At 42.0% G+C, this 16,007-nt stretch overlaps 1 protein-coding gene across 2 annotated transcripts; it reads left to right on the top strand.

Annotated features, from left to right (window-relative positions):
* Positions 1–11,748: 11,748 nt before the first annotated feature.
* Positions 11,749–14,593, top strand: LOC119288178. 2 transcript variants are annotated; one of them, XM_037567804.1, is made up of 2 exons: positions 11,749–11,913; positions 12,857–14,593. In XM_037567804.1, exon 2 carries the CDS (start codon positions 12,870–12,872, stop codon positions 14,034–14,036), a length of 1,167 nt encoding a protein of 388 aa, XP_037423701.1. In that variant the 5' UTR covers positions 11,749–11,913; positions 12,857–12,869; the 3' UTR covers positions 14,037–14,593. The 2 variants fall into 2 exon arrangements, with proteins under 2 accessions (XP_037423701.1, XP_037423700.1); XM_037567803.1 differs by having other exon boundaries at positions 11,749–11,923.
* Positions 14,594–16,007: the final 1,414 nt, after the last annotated feature.

Raw genomic sequence — 16,007 nt, 5'->3', positions numbered from 1 at the left:
GGCCTAACCGAACACCTTCCATTGAACATAGTGTTTTTTTGGACATTCATGAAATGACCTGGACTTTTTCCATCACGTGGCATTGCCCCTCGTAGGCATCCATGCCATCTTTGAAATGAAAAATATTTAAAATCATAATATAAATAGGTATCTAATTTTCCTTGTTTTTGCACGCGACAATGCACCAACACAGTCAAGCGGCCACCTATGAAAAAAAGTATTTAATCCATGAACTTTTTATAAATTCGATGAAATATTTTCAATTTCCCAATTTTTTTGTCAAATTCATAAACTTTTTTCAAATCGATAAACTTTTTCTATTTAGTGAAATTTTTTTGTCCTTGGAACTAGGGTGGCCATAAAAACCGAGAAACCGAAGATGGAACCGGAAAAGAGCAAAATTTTATTTTTTTTATTGGTGTTAGAAAATTTCTACCACATGTAGCACGACTACAGCGTGTGTGACAGAGACGTCAATTCTATGAGCCAAGCTGATCACTTGCAAAACAAATCATCATTTTCTTTAATAACATTTTTAATACATAGTCAACATTTTAACTATACACATTTTTAAAAAATCAGATGCTTGATCAAAAAAAAATTAGTAAATGGAAAACAATTTATTCTCTACACATTTGACATTTTTGAAATGCTTGATTAGCATATTTGTAGTACAATTTTCATTATATTTTAATATATTTTCAACATTTTTCGAATGCGCAATTAACAGTTTCAAATGCTTAATTAACATTTTCAAATATTTCTTTAACATTTTAAATGCTTTATGACTATTCTTTAAATACATGATCAACTTTTTTCACACACATTTTAGAAAATTCAAATGCTTGGTAACATTTTGCCTAAATGTTTTATGTAAAGTGTTTGCTGAAATATTTTTATATATAATTTTTGGAAGTATAGACGAATGTAAAAAAAAATGACATCATGGCCTCGCGCGCGCCTGTGCCGGTCCATTAACCCAGGGACCTGAGAGCACGCTAGGCCACGTTATAAGGGAGACATAGCGCTGCCCCTGGTCCAGCAGGAGCCGCAGAGCAGAACCAGAAGCGTCCCCGGAGCGGACTTTATATAAATTATCATGTGTTATGTGACTTTCTGTTTTCATCAAGAAAATAAAACTATATCCATATGCCAATCGTGACTTTTATATATACAATGAGCCCGCTATTTATTTTCTATTGTATCAAGAATTATTTTTCTAATTAAACAAATTTAAAATTGAATAGTGCATTTTTAATTGAGTTTTGTATTTAAAGTGAACAATTGCAAGTATTAAAACTACAATTTTCTAAATACAATATGAATATTTTTCTACTGAATGATGGACTTTTACATCATACTTGGTGAGCATTTTTTTAATAGCTAATGAGTGATTACCTTTTTTAGAAACAGTAATAACATATTACCTACGAGTTTTTTTAATACAGTATGTTCATTTTCTAAAAATTAAAATACAATTTAAAATATACTATGGGAATTATTCTATACATGCCATTCTTTTTGCACTTGTTCCTTCGGTTTTTATTTTTTCGTTTGTTTCTTTTTTGGTTTTCATTGTATTTTTGGTTTTTATTTTCGTTGTACACTTTTTCCAATACGTCAAGAATATTTCTGTAATACATGTTCAAATTTTTTGTATAATTTTTTTATCATTTTGAAAAAAGATCAACATTTTTCTATACACATATTAAGAATTTAAAATGTTTGATTAACATTTTTAACTAAAGATTAATATTTTATAATACATAGTCAACATTTTTTCTATATACATTTAATATTTTTCAAATGCTTGATTAGAGCATCTGCAAGGCGGACCCGCAAATCTTACTCAACCGCCCGGACCAAGAAAGCCGTCCAAAGTCGACCTGTATCGGTCTGCAGTGCGGTCTGGACGCAATTTCTCCCAGAAATTGGAGAAAAAAATGTGGGGTGTTTATGAGAGTCCGGACATCCGAAATGTACAACTCCGACACTCTCGACCCACCCAATCTCCCCGCTCGGTCACATTTCCTTCCACGCCGCCCCTCTTTCCCTTGATTTGCATCCGCACCCTCCACCTCCGCCGCCGCTGCTATTCGTCTTTGGCCGCCACAAAGGCATTGTCGGATGTCCGCAACCAGCCCGCTCGTTGTTTCGATGGAGTTTTCCAACCCTGGAGTCATTTGTACCCAGGTACATTCCACCCATGTCGACGACCTCCATAGCGGTCACCACGCCCGACAGGTGTTCGTTCAAATGCCATTGAGCTTATTTTCAAATGCTTTGTCGTTTTTTAGAGTTTGAAGTGTTGGGTTTCGTAGTAATTTCAAAAATTTCCTACGCACACGCAAGATCATGGTGATGTATAGCAACGAGAGGGGAGAGTGTTGTCTACATACCCTTGTAGACCGTAAGCGGAAGCGTTAGCACAACGCGGTTGATGTAGTCGTACGTCTTCACGGCCCGACCGATCAAGCACCGAAACTACGGCACCTTCGAGTTCTAGCACACGTTCAGCTCGATGACGTCCCTCGAACTCCGATCCAACCGAGTGTCGAGGGAGAGTTCCGTCAGCACGACGGCGTGGTGACGATCTTGATGTTCTACCGTTGCAGGGCTTCGCCTAAGCACCGCTACGATATTATCGAGGTGGACTATGGTGGAGGGGGGCACCGCACACGGCTAAGAGATCCAAGGGATCAATTGTTGTGTCTTTGGTGCTAGCCCTGCCCCTCTATTTATATGTTGAGCCCCGGGGTCGAAACTTGGAGCAAAAGCCTCCTCAAAGTCGGTTTTTCCCGAAAGGCAAGAGTCCTACTCGGACTCCAGGACCAAACGCCACAATCCTTGGCGTCTGGCCCAGACGCCATGGGCCTCGGCGTCTGGCCCAGGGCCAGACGCCAGGGTCTCCGGCGTTTGGCCCCCTAGACTCCGCAAAACTCCTTTTGCACCGATCTAAAGCCTCATGGGCTTGACCCCTTGGCCTAACCATATCATCCAATATATGAATCTTTACGTCTCGACCATTTCGAGACTCCTCGTCATGTCCCCAATCTCATCCGGGACTCCGAACTCCTTCGGTACATCAAAACATGTAAACTCATAATATAACTGTCATCGTAACCTTAAGCGTGCGGACCCTACGGGTTCGAGAACAATGTAGACATGACCGAGACACGTCTCCGGTCAATAACCAATAGCGGGACCTGGATGCCCATATTGGCTCCTACATATTCTACGAAGATCTTTATCGGTCAGACCGCATAACAACATACGTTGTTCCCTTTGTCATCGGTATGTTACTTGTCCGAGATTCGATCGTCGGTATCCAATACCTAGTTCAATCTCGTTACTGGCAAGTCTCTTTACTCGTTCCGTAATACATCATCTCACAACTAACATATTAGTTGCAGTGCTTGCAAGGCTTATGTGATGTGCATTACCGAGAGGGCCCAGAGATACCTCTCCGACAATCGGAGTGACAAATCCTAATCTCGAAATACGCCAACCCAACATCTACTTTTGGAGACACCTGTAATGCTCCTTTATAATCACCCAGTTACGTTGTGACGTTTGGTAGCACCCAAGGTGTTCCTCCGACAAACGGGAGTTGCATAATCTCATAGTTATAGGAACATGTATAAGTCATGAAGAAAGCAATAGCAACATACTAAACGATCAGGTGCTAAGCTAATGGAATGGGTCATGTCAATCAGATCATTCAACTAATGATGTGACCTCGTTACTCAAATAACAACTCTTTTGTCTATGGTTAGGAAACATAACCATCTTTGATTAACGAGCTAGTCAAGTAGAGGCATACTAGTGACACTCTGTTTGTCTATGTATTCACACATGTATTATGTTTCCGGTTAATACAATTCTAGCATGAATAATAAACATTTATCATGATATAAGGAAATAAATAATAACTTTATTATTGCCTCTAGGGCATATTTCCTTCAGTCTCCCACTTGCACTAGAGTCAATAATCTAGTTCACATCGCCATGTGATTTAACAACAATAGTTCACATCACCATGTGATTAACACCCATAGTTCACATCGCTATGTGACCAACACCCAAAGGGTTTACTAGATTCAGTAATCTAGTTCACATCGCTATGTGATTAACACCCAAGGAGTACTAAGGTGTGATCATGTTTTGCTTGTGAGAGAATCTTGGTCAACGGGTCTGCCACATTCAGATCCTCATGTATTTTGCAAATTTCTATGTCAACAATGCTCTGCATGGAGCTACTCTAGCTAATTGCTCCCACTTTCAATATGTATCTAGATCGAGACTTAGAGTCATCTAGATTAGTGTCAAACTTGCATCGGCGTAACCCTTTACGACGAACCTTTTTTCACTTCCATAATAGAGAAACATATCCTTATTCCACTAAGGACAATTTTGACCGCTGTCCAGTGATCTACTCCTAGATCACTATTGTACTCCCTTGCCAAACTCAGTGCAGGGTATACAATAGATCTGGTACGCAGCATGGCATACTTTATAGAACCTATGACTGAGGCATAGGAAATGACTTTCATTCTCTTTCTATTTTTGCCGTGGTCGGGCTTTGAGTCTTACTCAACTTCACACCTTGTAACACAGGCAAGAACTCTTTCTTTGACTGTTCCATTTTGAACTACTTCAAAATCTTGTCAAGGTATGTACTCATTGAAAAAACTTATCAATCGTCTTGATCTATCTCTATAGATCTTGAAACTCAATATGTAAGCAGCTTCACCGAAGTCTTTCTTTGAAAAACTCCTTTCAAACACTCCTTTTATGCTTTACAGAATAATTCTACATTATTTCCGATCAACAATATGTCATTCACATATACTTATCAGAAATGTTGTAGAGCTCCCACTCACTTTCTTGTAAATACAGGCTTCTCCGAAAGTCTGTATAAAACCAAATGCTTTGATCACACTATCAAAACGTTTATTCCAACTCCGAGAGGCTTGCACCAGTCCATAAATGGATCGCTGGAGCTTGCACACTTTGTTAGCTCCCTTTGGATCGACAAAACCTTCCGGTTGCATCATATACAACTCTTCTTCCAGAAATCCATTCAGGAATGCAGTTTTGACATCCATCTGCCAAATTTCATAATCATAAAATGCGGCAATTGCTAACATGATTCGGACGGACTTAAGCATCGCTACGGGTGAGAAGGTCTCATCGTAGTCAATCCCTTGAACTTGCTGAAAACCTTTTGCGACAAGTCGAGCTTTATAGACAGTAACATTACCATCAGTGTCAGTCTTCTTCTTAAAGATCCATTTATTCTCAATTGCTTGCCGATCATCGGGCAAGTCAACCAAAGTCCATACTTTGTTCTCATACATGGATCCCATCTCAGGTTTCATGGCTTCAAGCCACTTTGCGGAATCTGGGCTCATCATCGCTTCTTCATAGTTCGTAGGTTTCATCATGATCTAGTAGCATGACTTTCAGAACAGGATTACCGTACCACTCTGGCGCGGATCTTACTCTGGTTGATCTACGAGGTTCAGTAGTATCTTGTTCTGAAGTTTCATGATCATCATCATTAGCTTCCTCACTAACTGGTGTAGGTGTCACAAAAACAGTTTTTTGTGATGTACTACTTTCCAATAAGGGAGCAGGTACAGTTACCTCGTCAAGTTCTACTTTCCTCCCACTCACTTCTTTCAAGAGAAACCCCTTCTCCAGAAAGTTTCCGAATTTAGCAAAAAAAGTCTTGCCTTCGGATCTGTGGTAGAAGGTGTATCCAATAGTTTCCTCTGGATATCCTATGAAGACGCACTTCTCCGATTTGAGTTTGAGCTTATCAGGATGAAATTTTTTCATATAAGCATTGCAACCCCAAACTTTAAGAAACGACAGCTTAGGTTTCTTGCCAAACCATAGTTCATATGGTGTCGCCTCAACGGATTTAGATGGTGCCCTATTTAATGTGAATGTAGCTGTCTTTAATGCATAACCCCAAAACGATAGTGTTAGATCCGTAAGAGACATCATAGATTGCACTATATATCTAATAAAGTACGGTTATGACGTTCGGACACACCATTATGTTGTGGTGTTCCATGTGTCATGAGTTTGTGAAACTATTCCACATTGTTTTAATTGAAGACCAAACTCATAACTCAAATATTTGTCTCCGCGATCAGATCGTAGAAACTTCATTTTCTTGTCACGATGATTTTCCACTTCACTCTGAAATTCTTTGAACTGTTCAAATGTTTCAAACTTATGTTTCATCAAGTAGATATCCCCATATCTGCTCAAATCATCTGTGAAGGTCAGAAAATAATGATACCTGCTGCAAGCTTTAATATTCACCGGACCACATACATCAGTATGTATGATCTCCAACAAATCTGTTGCTTGCTTCATTGTTCCGGAGAACGGCGTTTTAGTCATCTTGCCCAAAAGGCATGGTTCGCAAGCATCAAGTGATTCATAATCAAGTGATTCCAAAATCCCATCAGCATGGAGTTTCTTCATGCGCTTTACATCAATATGACCTAAACGGCAGTGCTACAAATAAGTTGCACTATCATTATTAACTTTGCATCTTTTGGTTTCAATATTATGATTATGTGTATCACTACGATCGAGATCCAACGAACTATTTTCATTGGGTGTGTAACCATATAAGGTTTTATTCATGTAAACAGAACAACAATTTATTCTCTTACTTAAATGAATAACCGTATTACAATAAACATGATCAAATCATATTCATGCTCAACGCAAACACCAAATAACACTTATTCAGGTTCAACACTAATCCCGAAAGTATAGGGAGTGTGCGATGATGATCATATCAATCTTGGAACCACTTCCAACACACATCGTCACTTCACCCTTAACTAGTCTCTGTTTATTCTGCAACTCCCGTTTCGAGTTACTAATCTTAGCAACTGAACTAGTATCAAATACTGAGGGGTTGCCATAAACACTAGTAAAGTACACATCAATAACATGTATATAAAATATACTTATGTTCACTTTGCCATCCTTCTTATCTGCCAATCACTTGGGGTAGTTCCGCTTCCAGTGACCAGTCCCTTTGCAGTAGAAACACTTAGTCTCAGGCTTAGGACCAGACTTGGGCTTCTTCACTTGAGCAGCAACTTGCTTGCCATTCTATTTGAAGTTCCCCTTCTTCCCTCTGCCCTTTTCTTGAAACTACTGGTCTTGTCTACCATCAACACTTGATGTTTTTCTCGATTTCTACCTTCGTCAATTTCCGCATTACGAAGAGCTTGGGAATTGTTTCCGTTATCCCTTGCATATCATAGTTCATCACGAAGTTCTACTAACTTGGTGATGGTGACTAGAGAATTCTGTCAATCACTATCTTATCTGGAAGATTAACTCCCACTTGATTCAAGCGATTGTTGTACTCAGACAATCTGGGCACATGCTCACTAGTTGAGCGATTCTCCTCCATCTTTTAGCTATAGAACTTGTTGGAGACTACATATCTCTCAACTCGGGTATTTGCTTGAAATATTAACTTCAACTCCTGGAACATCTCATATGCTCCATGACGTTCAAAACGTCGTTGAAGTCCCGATTCTAAGCCATTAAGCATGGTGCACTAAACTATCAAGTAGTCATCATATTGAGCTAGCCAAACGTTCATAACGTCTGCATCTGCTCCTGCAATAGGTCCGTCACCTAGCGGTGTACCAAGGACATAATTCTTCTGTGCAGTAATGAGGATAAACCTCAGATCACGGATCCAATCCGCATCATTGCTACTAACATTTTTCAACATGATTTTCTCTAGGAACATATCAAAATAAACACAGGGAAGCAACAACGCGAGCTATTGATCTACAACATAATTTGCAAAATACTACCAGGACTAAGTTCATGATAAATTAAAGTTCAATTAATCATATTATTTAAGAACTCCCACTTAGATAGACATCCCTATAATCCTCTAAGTGATTACGTGATCCAAATCAACTAAACCATGACCGATCATCACGTGAGATGGAGTAGTTTTCAATGGTGAACATCGTTATGTTGATCATATCTACTATATGATTCACGCTCGACCTTTCGGTCTCCGTGTTCCGAGGCCATATCTGTATATGCTAGGCTCGTCAAGTTTAACCTGAGTATTTTGCGTGTGCAAAACTGGCTTGCACCCGTTGTAGATGGACGTAGAGCTTATCACACCCGATCATCACGTGGTGTCTGGGCACGACGAACTTTGGCAACGGTGCATACTCAGGGAGAACACTTCTTGATGATTTAGTGAGAGATCATCTTATAATGCCACTGTCAATCAAAGTAAGATAAGATGCATAAAAAGATAAACATCACATGCAATCAATATAAGTGATATGATATGGCCATCATCATCTTGTGCTTGTGATCTCCATCTCTAAAGCACCGTCATGATCACCATCGTCACCGGCGCGACACCTTGATCTCCATCGTAGCATCGTTGTCGTCTCGCCAATCTTATGCTTCCACGACTATCACTACCGTTTAGTAATAAAGTAAAGCATTACATCGCGATTGCATTGCATACAATAAAGCGACAACCATATGGCTCCTGCCAGTTGCCGATAACTCGGTTACAAAACATGATCATCTCATACAATAAAATTTAGCATCATGCTTTGACCATATCACATCACAACATGCCCTGCAAAAACAAGTTAGACGTCCTCTACTTTGTTGTTGCATGTTTTACGTGGCTGCTACGGGCTTAAGTAAGAACCAATCTCACCTACGCATCAAAACCACAACGATAGTTTGTCAAATAGACTCCGTTTTAACCTTCTCAAGGACCGGGCGTAGCCATACTCGGTTCAACTAAAGTTGGAGAGACAGTCGCCCGCAAGCCATCTATGTGCAAAGCACGTCGAGGGAACCGGTCTCGCGTAAGCGTACGCGTAAGGTTGGTCCGGGTCGTCTCGTCCAACAATACCGCCGAACCAAAGTATGACATGCTGGTAGGCAGTATGACTTGTATCGTCCACAACTCACTTGTGTTCTACTCGTGCATATAACATCAACATAAGTAACCTGGCTCGGATACCACTGTTGGGTTTCGTAGTAATTTCAAAAATTTCCTACGCACACGCAAGATCATGGTGATGTATAGCAACGAGAGGGGAGAGTGTTGTCTACATACCCTTGTAGACCGTAAGCGGAAGCGTTAGCACAACGCGGTTGATGTAGTCGTACGTCTTCACGGCCCGACCGATCAAGCACCGAAACTACGGCACCTTCGAGTTCTAGCACACGTTCAGCTCGATGACGTCCCTCGAACTCCGATCCAACCGAGTGTCGAGGGAGAGTTCCGTCAGCACGACGGCGTGGTGACGATCTTGATGTTCTACCATCGCAGGGCTTCGCCTAAGCACCGCTACGATATTATCGAGGTGGACTATGGTGGAGGGGGGCACCGCACACGGTAAGAGATCCAAGGGATCAATTGTTGTGTCTTTGGTGCTAGCCCTGCCCCTCTATTTATATGTTGAGCCCCGGGGTCGAAACTTGGAGCAAAAGCCTCCTCAAAGTCGGTTTTTCCCGAAAGGCAAGAGTCCCACTCGGACTCCAGGACCAAACGCCACAATCCTTGGCGTCTGGCCCAGACGCCATGGGCCTCGGCGTCTGGCTCAGGGCCAGACGCCAGGGTCTCCGGCGTTTGGCCCCCTGGACTCCGCAAAACTCCTTTTGCACCGATCTAAAGCCTCATGGGCTTGACCCCTTGGCCTAACCATATCATCCAATATATGAATCTTTACGTCTCGACCATTTCGAGACTCCTCGTCATGTCCCCAATCTCATCCGGGACTCCGAACTCCTTCGGTACATCAAAACATGTAAACTCATAATATAACTGTCATCGTAACCTTAAGCGTGCGGACCCTACGGGTTCGAGAACAATGTAGACATGACCGAGACACGTCTCCGGTCAATAACCAATAGCGGGACCTGGATGCCCATATTGGCTCCTACATATTCTACGAAGATCTTTATCGGTCAGACCGCATAACAACATACGTTGTTCCCTTTGTCATCGGTATGTTACTTGTCCGAGATTCGATCGTCGGTATCCAATACCTAGTTCAATCTCGTTACTGGCAAGTCTCTTTACTCGTTCCGTAATACATCATCTCACAACTAACATATTAGTTGCAGTGCTTGCAAGGCTTATGTGATGTGCATTACCGAGAGGGCCCAGAGATACCTCTCCGACAATCGGAGTGACAAATCCTAATCTCGAAATACGCCAACCCAACATCTACTTTTGGAGACACCTGTAATGCTCCTTTATAATCACCCAGTTACGTTGTGACGTTTGGTAGCACCCAAGGTGTTCCTCCGGCAAACGGGAGTTGCATAATCTCATAGTTATAGGAACATGTATAAGTCATGAAGAAAGCAATAGCAACATACTAAACGATCAGGTGCTAAGCTAATGGAATGGGTCATGTCAATCAGATTATTCAACTAATGATGTGACCTCGTTACTCAAATAACAACTCTTTTGTCTATGGTTAGGAAACATAACCATCTTTGATTAACGAGCTAGTCAAGTAGAGGCATACTAGTGACACTCTGTTTGTCTTTGTATTCACACATGTATTATGTTTCCGGTTAATACAATTCTAGCATGAATAATAAACATTTATCATGATATAAGGAAATAAATAATAACTTTATTATTGCCTCTAGGGCATATTTCCTTCATGAAGGATGGTGAGCTACTGGCCCATGAAGGATGAGTTGTTGTGTGATGCGTGGCTGGTCGTATCCGTGGATTTCATAGGCAATGCAGAGGGAAGCCCTTCCAGGAGCAAGTGCATGAAAAGTTTCATGCACGAAAGCACATTGCACCCTATGACATGTACATCATTCAACCACGCGGCCAGGTCAGCGTCATCCAGTTTTGCAACTTGGTTAGTCAGCTCGAGGCAACGTGGCCATTGCACGCGGACATGGAGGAGATGGTAAGTTTTTCTTCTTGTTGCTCAACTTGTTGATTAATTCATTCACTCAATGTTGGTCTACACATCATATGTATCCCGCACGCGCCGTTGTGGTGTACCACAGGACAGAGGAACGACCATTTATGTGCACACACTGTTGGATGAAGCTGAAGGGGGTGTTTTGTGTGGAACGCCATGATCCATTCATGAAAAACTTGCTGGACATCAGGAATCTAGTCGAATTAGAGATATTGTTGTATTCGACTTAAGATGATTTGTGCTATTTTCTATCTAAACTTTCATGAATATCGGCTGCTTTCGATGAATTTTGTTCAGATAATTAAAATACGGTTTGAAATGTATGCAGCTAGTGCTGGATGGCGTCCTCCCGGATCGAATGCTAGATTAACATTTTCAAATGCTTGATTATAATTTTCAGATACTGGTTTAACACTTTTTTCAAATGCTTTATTACTATTTTTTAATACATGATCAACTTTTTGCAGACACATTCAAAAAATTGCAAATGCTTGGTTAACTTCTTTTTTGAAATGTTTAATTTTAAGTGTTTTTTGAAATGTTTTTATTTGAAATATTTGGAAGTATAAACAAATTTACAAAAGGAATAAAAGAAAACAAAAAACGTAAAAAAGAACAAAAAAACGAGACTACGGCCTCGGGCGCGCCTGGGCCGGCCCATTAACCCAGGCGCCTGAGGCGAGAGCACGCTAGGCCTCGCTGTAAGCGAGACCTAGAGCTGCGCCTGACCCAGCAGCCGCCGCAGACCAGAGCAGAAGCTTCCCCGGAGCGGAAGCGAGACGAGCGAACGCCCTGCCGCCGGGGACGACGTCGGATACTTCGGCCAGCCAACGCGCGCCCCGTCGCCCCGCCGTCGCCTTCGATCTCCACCGCCCGCCCCTTCTGCAAGGCCTGCGCTCCCTCCCCTGTAACATCGTGTAAACCCTAGATAGCTTCATTTCTCCTTATCTGTTCATTTTTCTCTCACGCATTTGTCTTTTGTTCAGCGCCTTTGCCTGTGTGAATATTTTACTGCTAGCAGGGTTAATTAGATTCACGCAAGAGTTGGGTGCCAGATAATTTGATTCCGGCCAGTATTTTTTTCCGCACTAATGTATGTATAGATTATATACTGCCCCTCTCCCAAAATTCTTGTCTTAGATTTGTCTGAACACATATGTATAAGTCATGTTTTAGTATTAGATACATCCGTATCTAAACTAATCTAAGACAAGAATTTGGGACGGAGGGAGTATTTTGGTATGCTGGCGTTGTTGCATATGTTGGCCGTTGTTCTCACTAGAGTATGTGTGGCTGTGTCCATTTCATTTGCTCGTGTTCTGAATCTGATCTCGTGAAGAAGTCTTGGCAGCAACAGGGAGGAGGCACTGGTCAAAACACGTTCCTGTTTCCTGAATGTTATTGTGCTATATTGCCTTAAACATCAGAATCCACTCATGAGTTGAATTGTGACAGCTCAGTAATCATCATTGTGCCCGAGGAACTGCTTGTTTCCTGTTTGTATTTAGGTTTGCGTTTCAGATTTTCCTCTATACCAAATAATGGTGACGGTCATGGTTCTCTGGTGCATTGTCGGTGTTTGTATTTTTGTGTTACATTTGTAGTCTAAACAGTTAGTTTCCTGAAATTACGGCTTATTTTCCCCCGGAATTCAACAACAATTATGTGGAATTAACCTTAAAATACGCATTTGTACGGGAGCATAAAAAGTCTTGATACAAAGCATATATTTGACCTGTAAAACAGAATAGAAGATCACGGTTCTAGCTCGCTATCCATCATTTTTCTTGTATTCATTTCTTGGTGGTCATCTTTCTAATTCTCTTATTTCAATTTGTTGTGTTTTGCAGAGATTTTGCGATCATGCAAAGCCCTAGCAAACTGTGTGTCGCCTCTGCATCCGCCCAACCTGTTGAGTCCGGGCTCCATGGTTGGGCATACCTCCCGGGTGACCTGCTCGAATCCATTATTGCTCTGTTGGGATCGTTCTGTGACCTTCTTGCCTTCGCCGCGACCTGCCGCTCTTGGCGTGCTGCATTCTCCTCATACCCATCCAAATCTTCCTTCTGTGCCAAATTCCCACCTCTCCTTGTTCAATTCAATGTTCCTGTTCAAGGTCCTGATCTCCCTTCTAACAATGGTCGTGACGAGCTGCACACATGTAAGGTCATCGATCCGACCAACAAGAACACCGCCCTTCGCTGCCAGATTCCTCGAGAAGTTTATCAGGATACACATTTCGTTGGAACTTCCTATGGTCAACTAATTTGCTATTGTGTTGGATATTGTCTTCTTGTGGATGTGTTCAACGGTGCTGAGGTTTCAGCTCCACGTCTCCCATTCAACCACAATTTCGACGGGCGCTACTTCAGCGGCACTCTTACAGCTCCCCTTGCATCACCCAACTCACACCTCCTTGTCTGCACCGTAAACTCCCTGTTTGATTGGTCAGTTGGAAGTAAATCTTGGTCTAAGCTGCAGCTTCCTTATGCATGTATAATACAGATTGTGGAATTCAAAGGTCAGTTCATCGCCATGGATGATTGTTGTAACATCTACACTTTGCAGCTGTCCCCACAGCTTGGTCTGCAGAAGGTAACAACTGAACAGGATGGGGGCCTGTTCAGATTGTCGGAATATTCACTCGCACATGTGGATTCATGGCTAGTGGTCTGTGGTGACATGCTTCTCATGGTCAGGGTGCATCCATACTTGTCAGTCGTAAAATGTATACCCTACCACCTTGACATTTCAACCAACCCTGCAAAATGGGTGGAGGTAAAGCAGCTGGATGATTGGGCACTCTTTGTTGGGGGTGATGTGAGGAGCCAGCCATTTTCTTGCATGAGCCCAGAAAGATGGGGAGGGAGCAGCAAGCGGTTGTACTATGCAGGCCGCCACTCTTTTGTCTTACATGGATTGGGTGACGAGCTAGATCCATCTTCCGGTTATGAGTACAAAAGGAACTCGTTCAGCGAGCTACAGCCCCTCTGGGTGTACCCAAGCATGTTCTACTCGGACATCCAGTGATCATCTCATGCCACTGCAGGTTGCTGCTCTACGAGCTCCTGACGAAAATGTCCCCTCGCAACACAGAGCAGGGAATTGTGCAACTTGGGTGATACCATTGTGGCATTAAGCACTTTAGAGCTTGGTGGGAATAGTGCTGAAGCTTTTGCTCCCAGTTTGGTAACCCAGTATGTAGAACCTGGTATTAATGTTCAGAGCTTGTTAGGCCTTGTACAATGGGAGGTGCTTAGAGAGGTGCTTAAAAAAATAAACCGAGTTATTCTAAAGCACCGGTGCCTATTTCTACAGGAGAGACGCTTAGTTAAGCGTCTACCCTGTACAAATAAGCACTGGTGCTTAAGGAAAGCCTGGTTTATTTCTCTAAGCACCTGCCCTAAGCACCTCCCATTGTACAAGGCCTTAGAAGTTGTCGCGCTTCCAGGTTATTGTTAATTGAACCATGTTGTTTAATTATGCACTTTATGATGTGTAGTACTTTGAAGTACCTGTTGCTTGTCTTTGCTCATACGACTGATAAGTTTGAAGCTTCTAGACTGCATTTGCTTAATTTCGCCCTACGTATTTCATGTCCTTGTTTTTTTTTTTTTGCCAAAACAGAAGTACAATGGTAAAGCTGTCAATGTTGTTTGGAATGGATAATCGGGTTTCCCTGTACATCAATTTACTTTTGTCAGCAGGCTAAATATACCCCTAGTAGCATCAGATTTACCTGGATGCATATGTAGTTTATTTTGACATGCTGGAGTATGGCATAATGACAATTTGATGAGAACCCTGATTTGTATCTTCAGTTCAAAGACTGGCCGGCTCTTTTTCTCATGTTAATAGAACACTGTGTTAACATATGGTGTTTGTTCTCTTCCTCCTATGAAGCACGATCAGAGTTCCTACGAAAAATTGATTTTGGCTCAAGAGCTAGGGTGATCCTGGGACCACAAAAGGAAAATTACCGGCATCTATTTTTTCTCAGGTTCAGGGAACACACTGTCTGAACATATGGTGGTTCTCCTCCTCCTAGCGGACACACTGTCGCGGCCACAAAGCGACATGGATGGATCGATTTTGTAAGTACGCCTTCGCCTGTAGAAATAGAAATACGACAAACCAGCCAAGACGTCACACCACTGCCCTTAATTGACCTTCTCATCAACACATAAAATTAGTAGTATTAACTTTGCACGTTTATCTCGTGCTTGAATCATCACTGCCATTCAGAGCATCGTTTGAAGCTTTGAAAGAAGCTGACAAAGATTATGAAATCGCTCCTTCAGCTAGTGAATGGGAGATGGCCGAAGCTATTAGCCATTCTTTGGGCGCTTTCTACATAGCCACAAACAAAATCTCTGGTAGAATAGAACATATCCCACCTCTGACCTCTACGTCTATGAGGTCTGGAATGTGAAGCACGTAATGGAGAAGGAAGTCTTAAGTGAAAATGCTACCAGTGTTGCCATGGTGAGAGAGATGCATAAGAAGTGGATCGAATATTTCAAGGAGTCATACTTAAAAAGTTGTGTGCCGGTGATTTTTGATCCGAGGTACAAGTACGAGTATGTTGAGTTCCGGTTGATTGCAACCTTTGGTGGTGGCCACGAGAAATATCTTACCAAGGTGAAAGAATGCGATGAGGATCCTATTTGCCGAATATGCATCTCAATTTGAAGTCACTCTTGATGAAGGTGTTGAGTTTGCAGAGGAGGATGAGGATGTTGCTGATTGGGATAAGCATTTGAGATTGAAAAGATCCCACAACTCGAATGAGCTCCAGAGATACCTTGAAGAAGGCTTGTTTTGTCGCTGGCAGAAGTTGGACATTTTGAAGTGGTGGGAAATTCACTCTCCAAAATATCCAGTGCTTGCCGCTATACTGTGCGGCATATTGGTACTGTCCGCGTCTACAGTGCTTGTGGAGGCTGCATTCAGTAATGATGGATGGTTCAACCATCTAGCTCAGCTCCCCTGTCCTGTAAT

The sequence above is a fragment of the Triticum dicoccoides genome, chromosome 4A, assembly GCF_002162155.2.
Source record: "Triticum dicoccoides isolate Atlit2015 ecotype Zavitan chromosome 4A, WEW_v2.0, whole genome shotgun sequence".
Lineage (NCBI taxonomy): Eukaryota > Viridiplantae > Streptophyta > Magnoliopsida > Poales > Poaceae > Triticum > Triticum dicoccoides.
The sequence above is the reverse complement of the archived record's forward strand: the minus strand, read 5'-3'. Positions and strand labels throughout refer to the sequence as shown.

What these genes read in the sequence shown, in the direction of transcription:
- LOC119288178 (XM_037567804.1), top strand. Translation starts at nt 12,870, where the DNA reads ATGCAAAGCCCTAGCAAACTGTGTGTCGCCTCTGCATCCGCCCAACCT.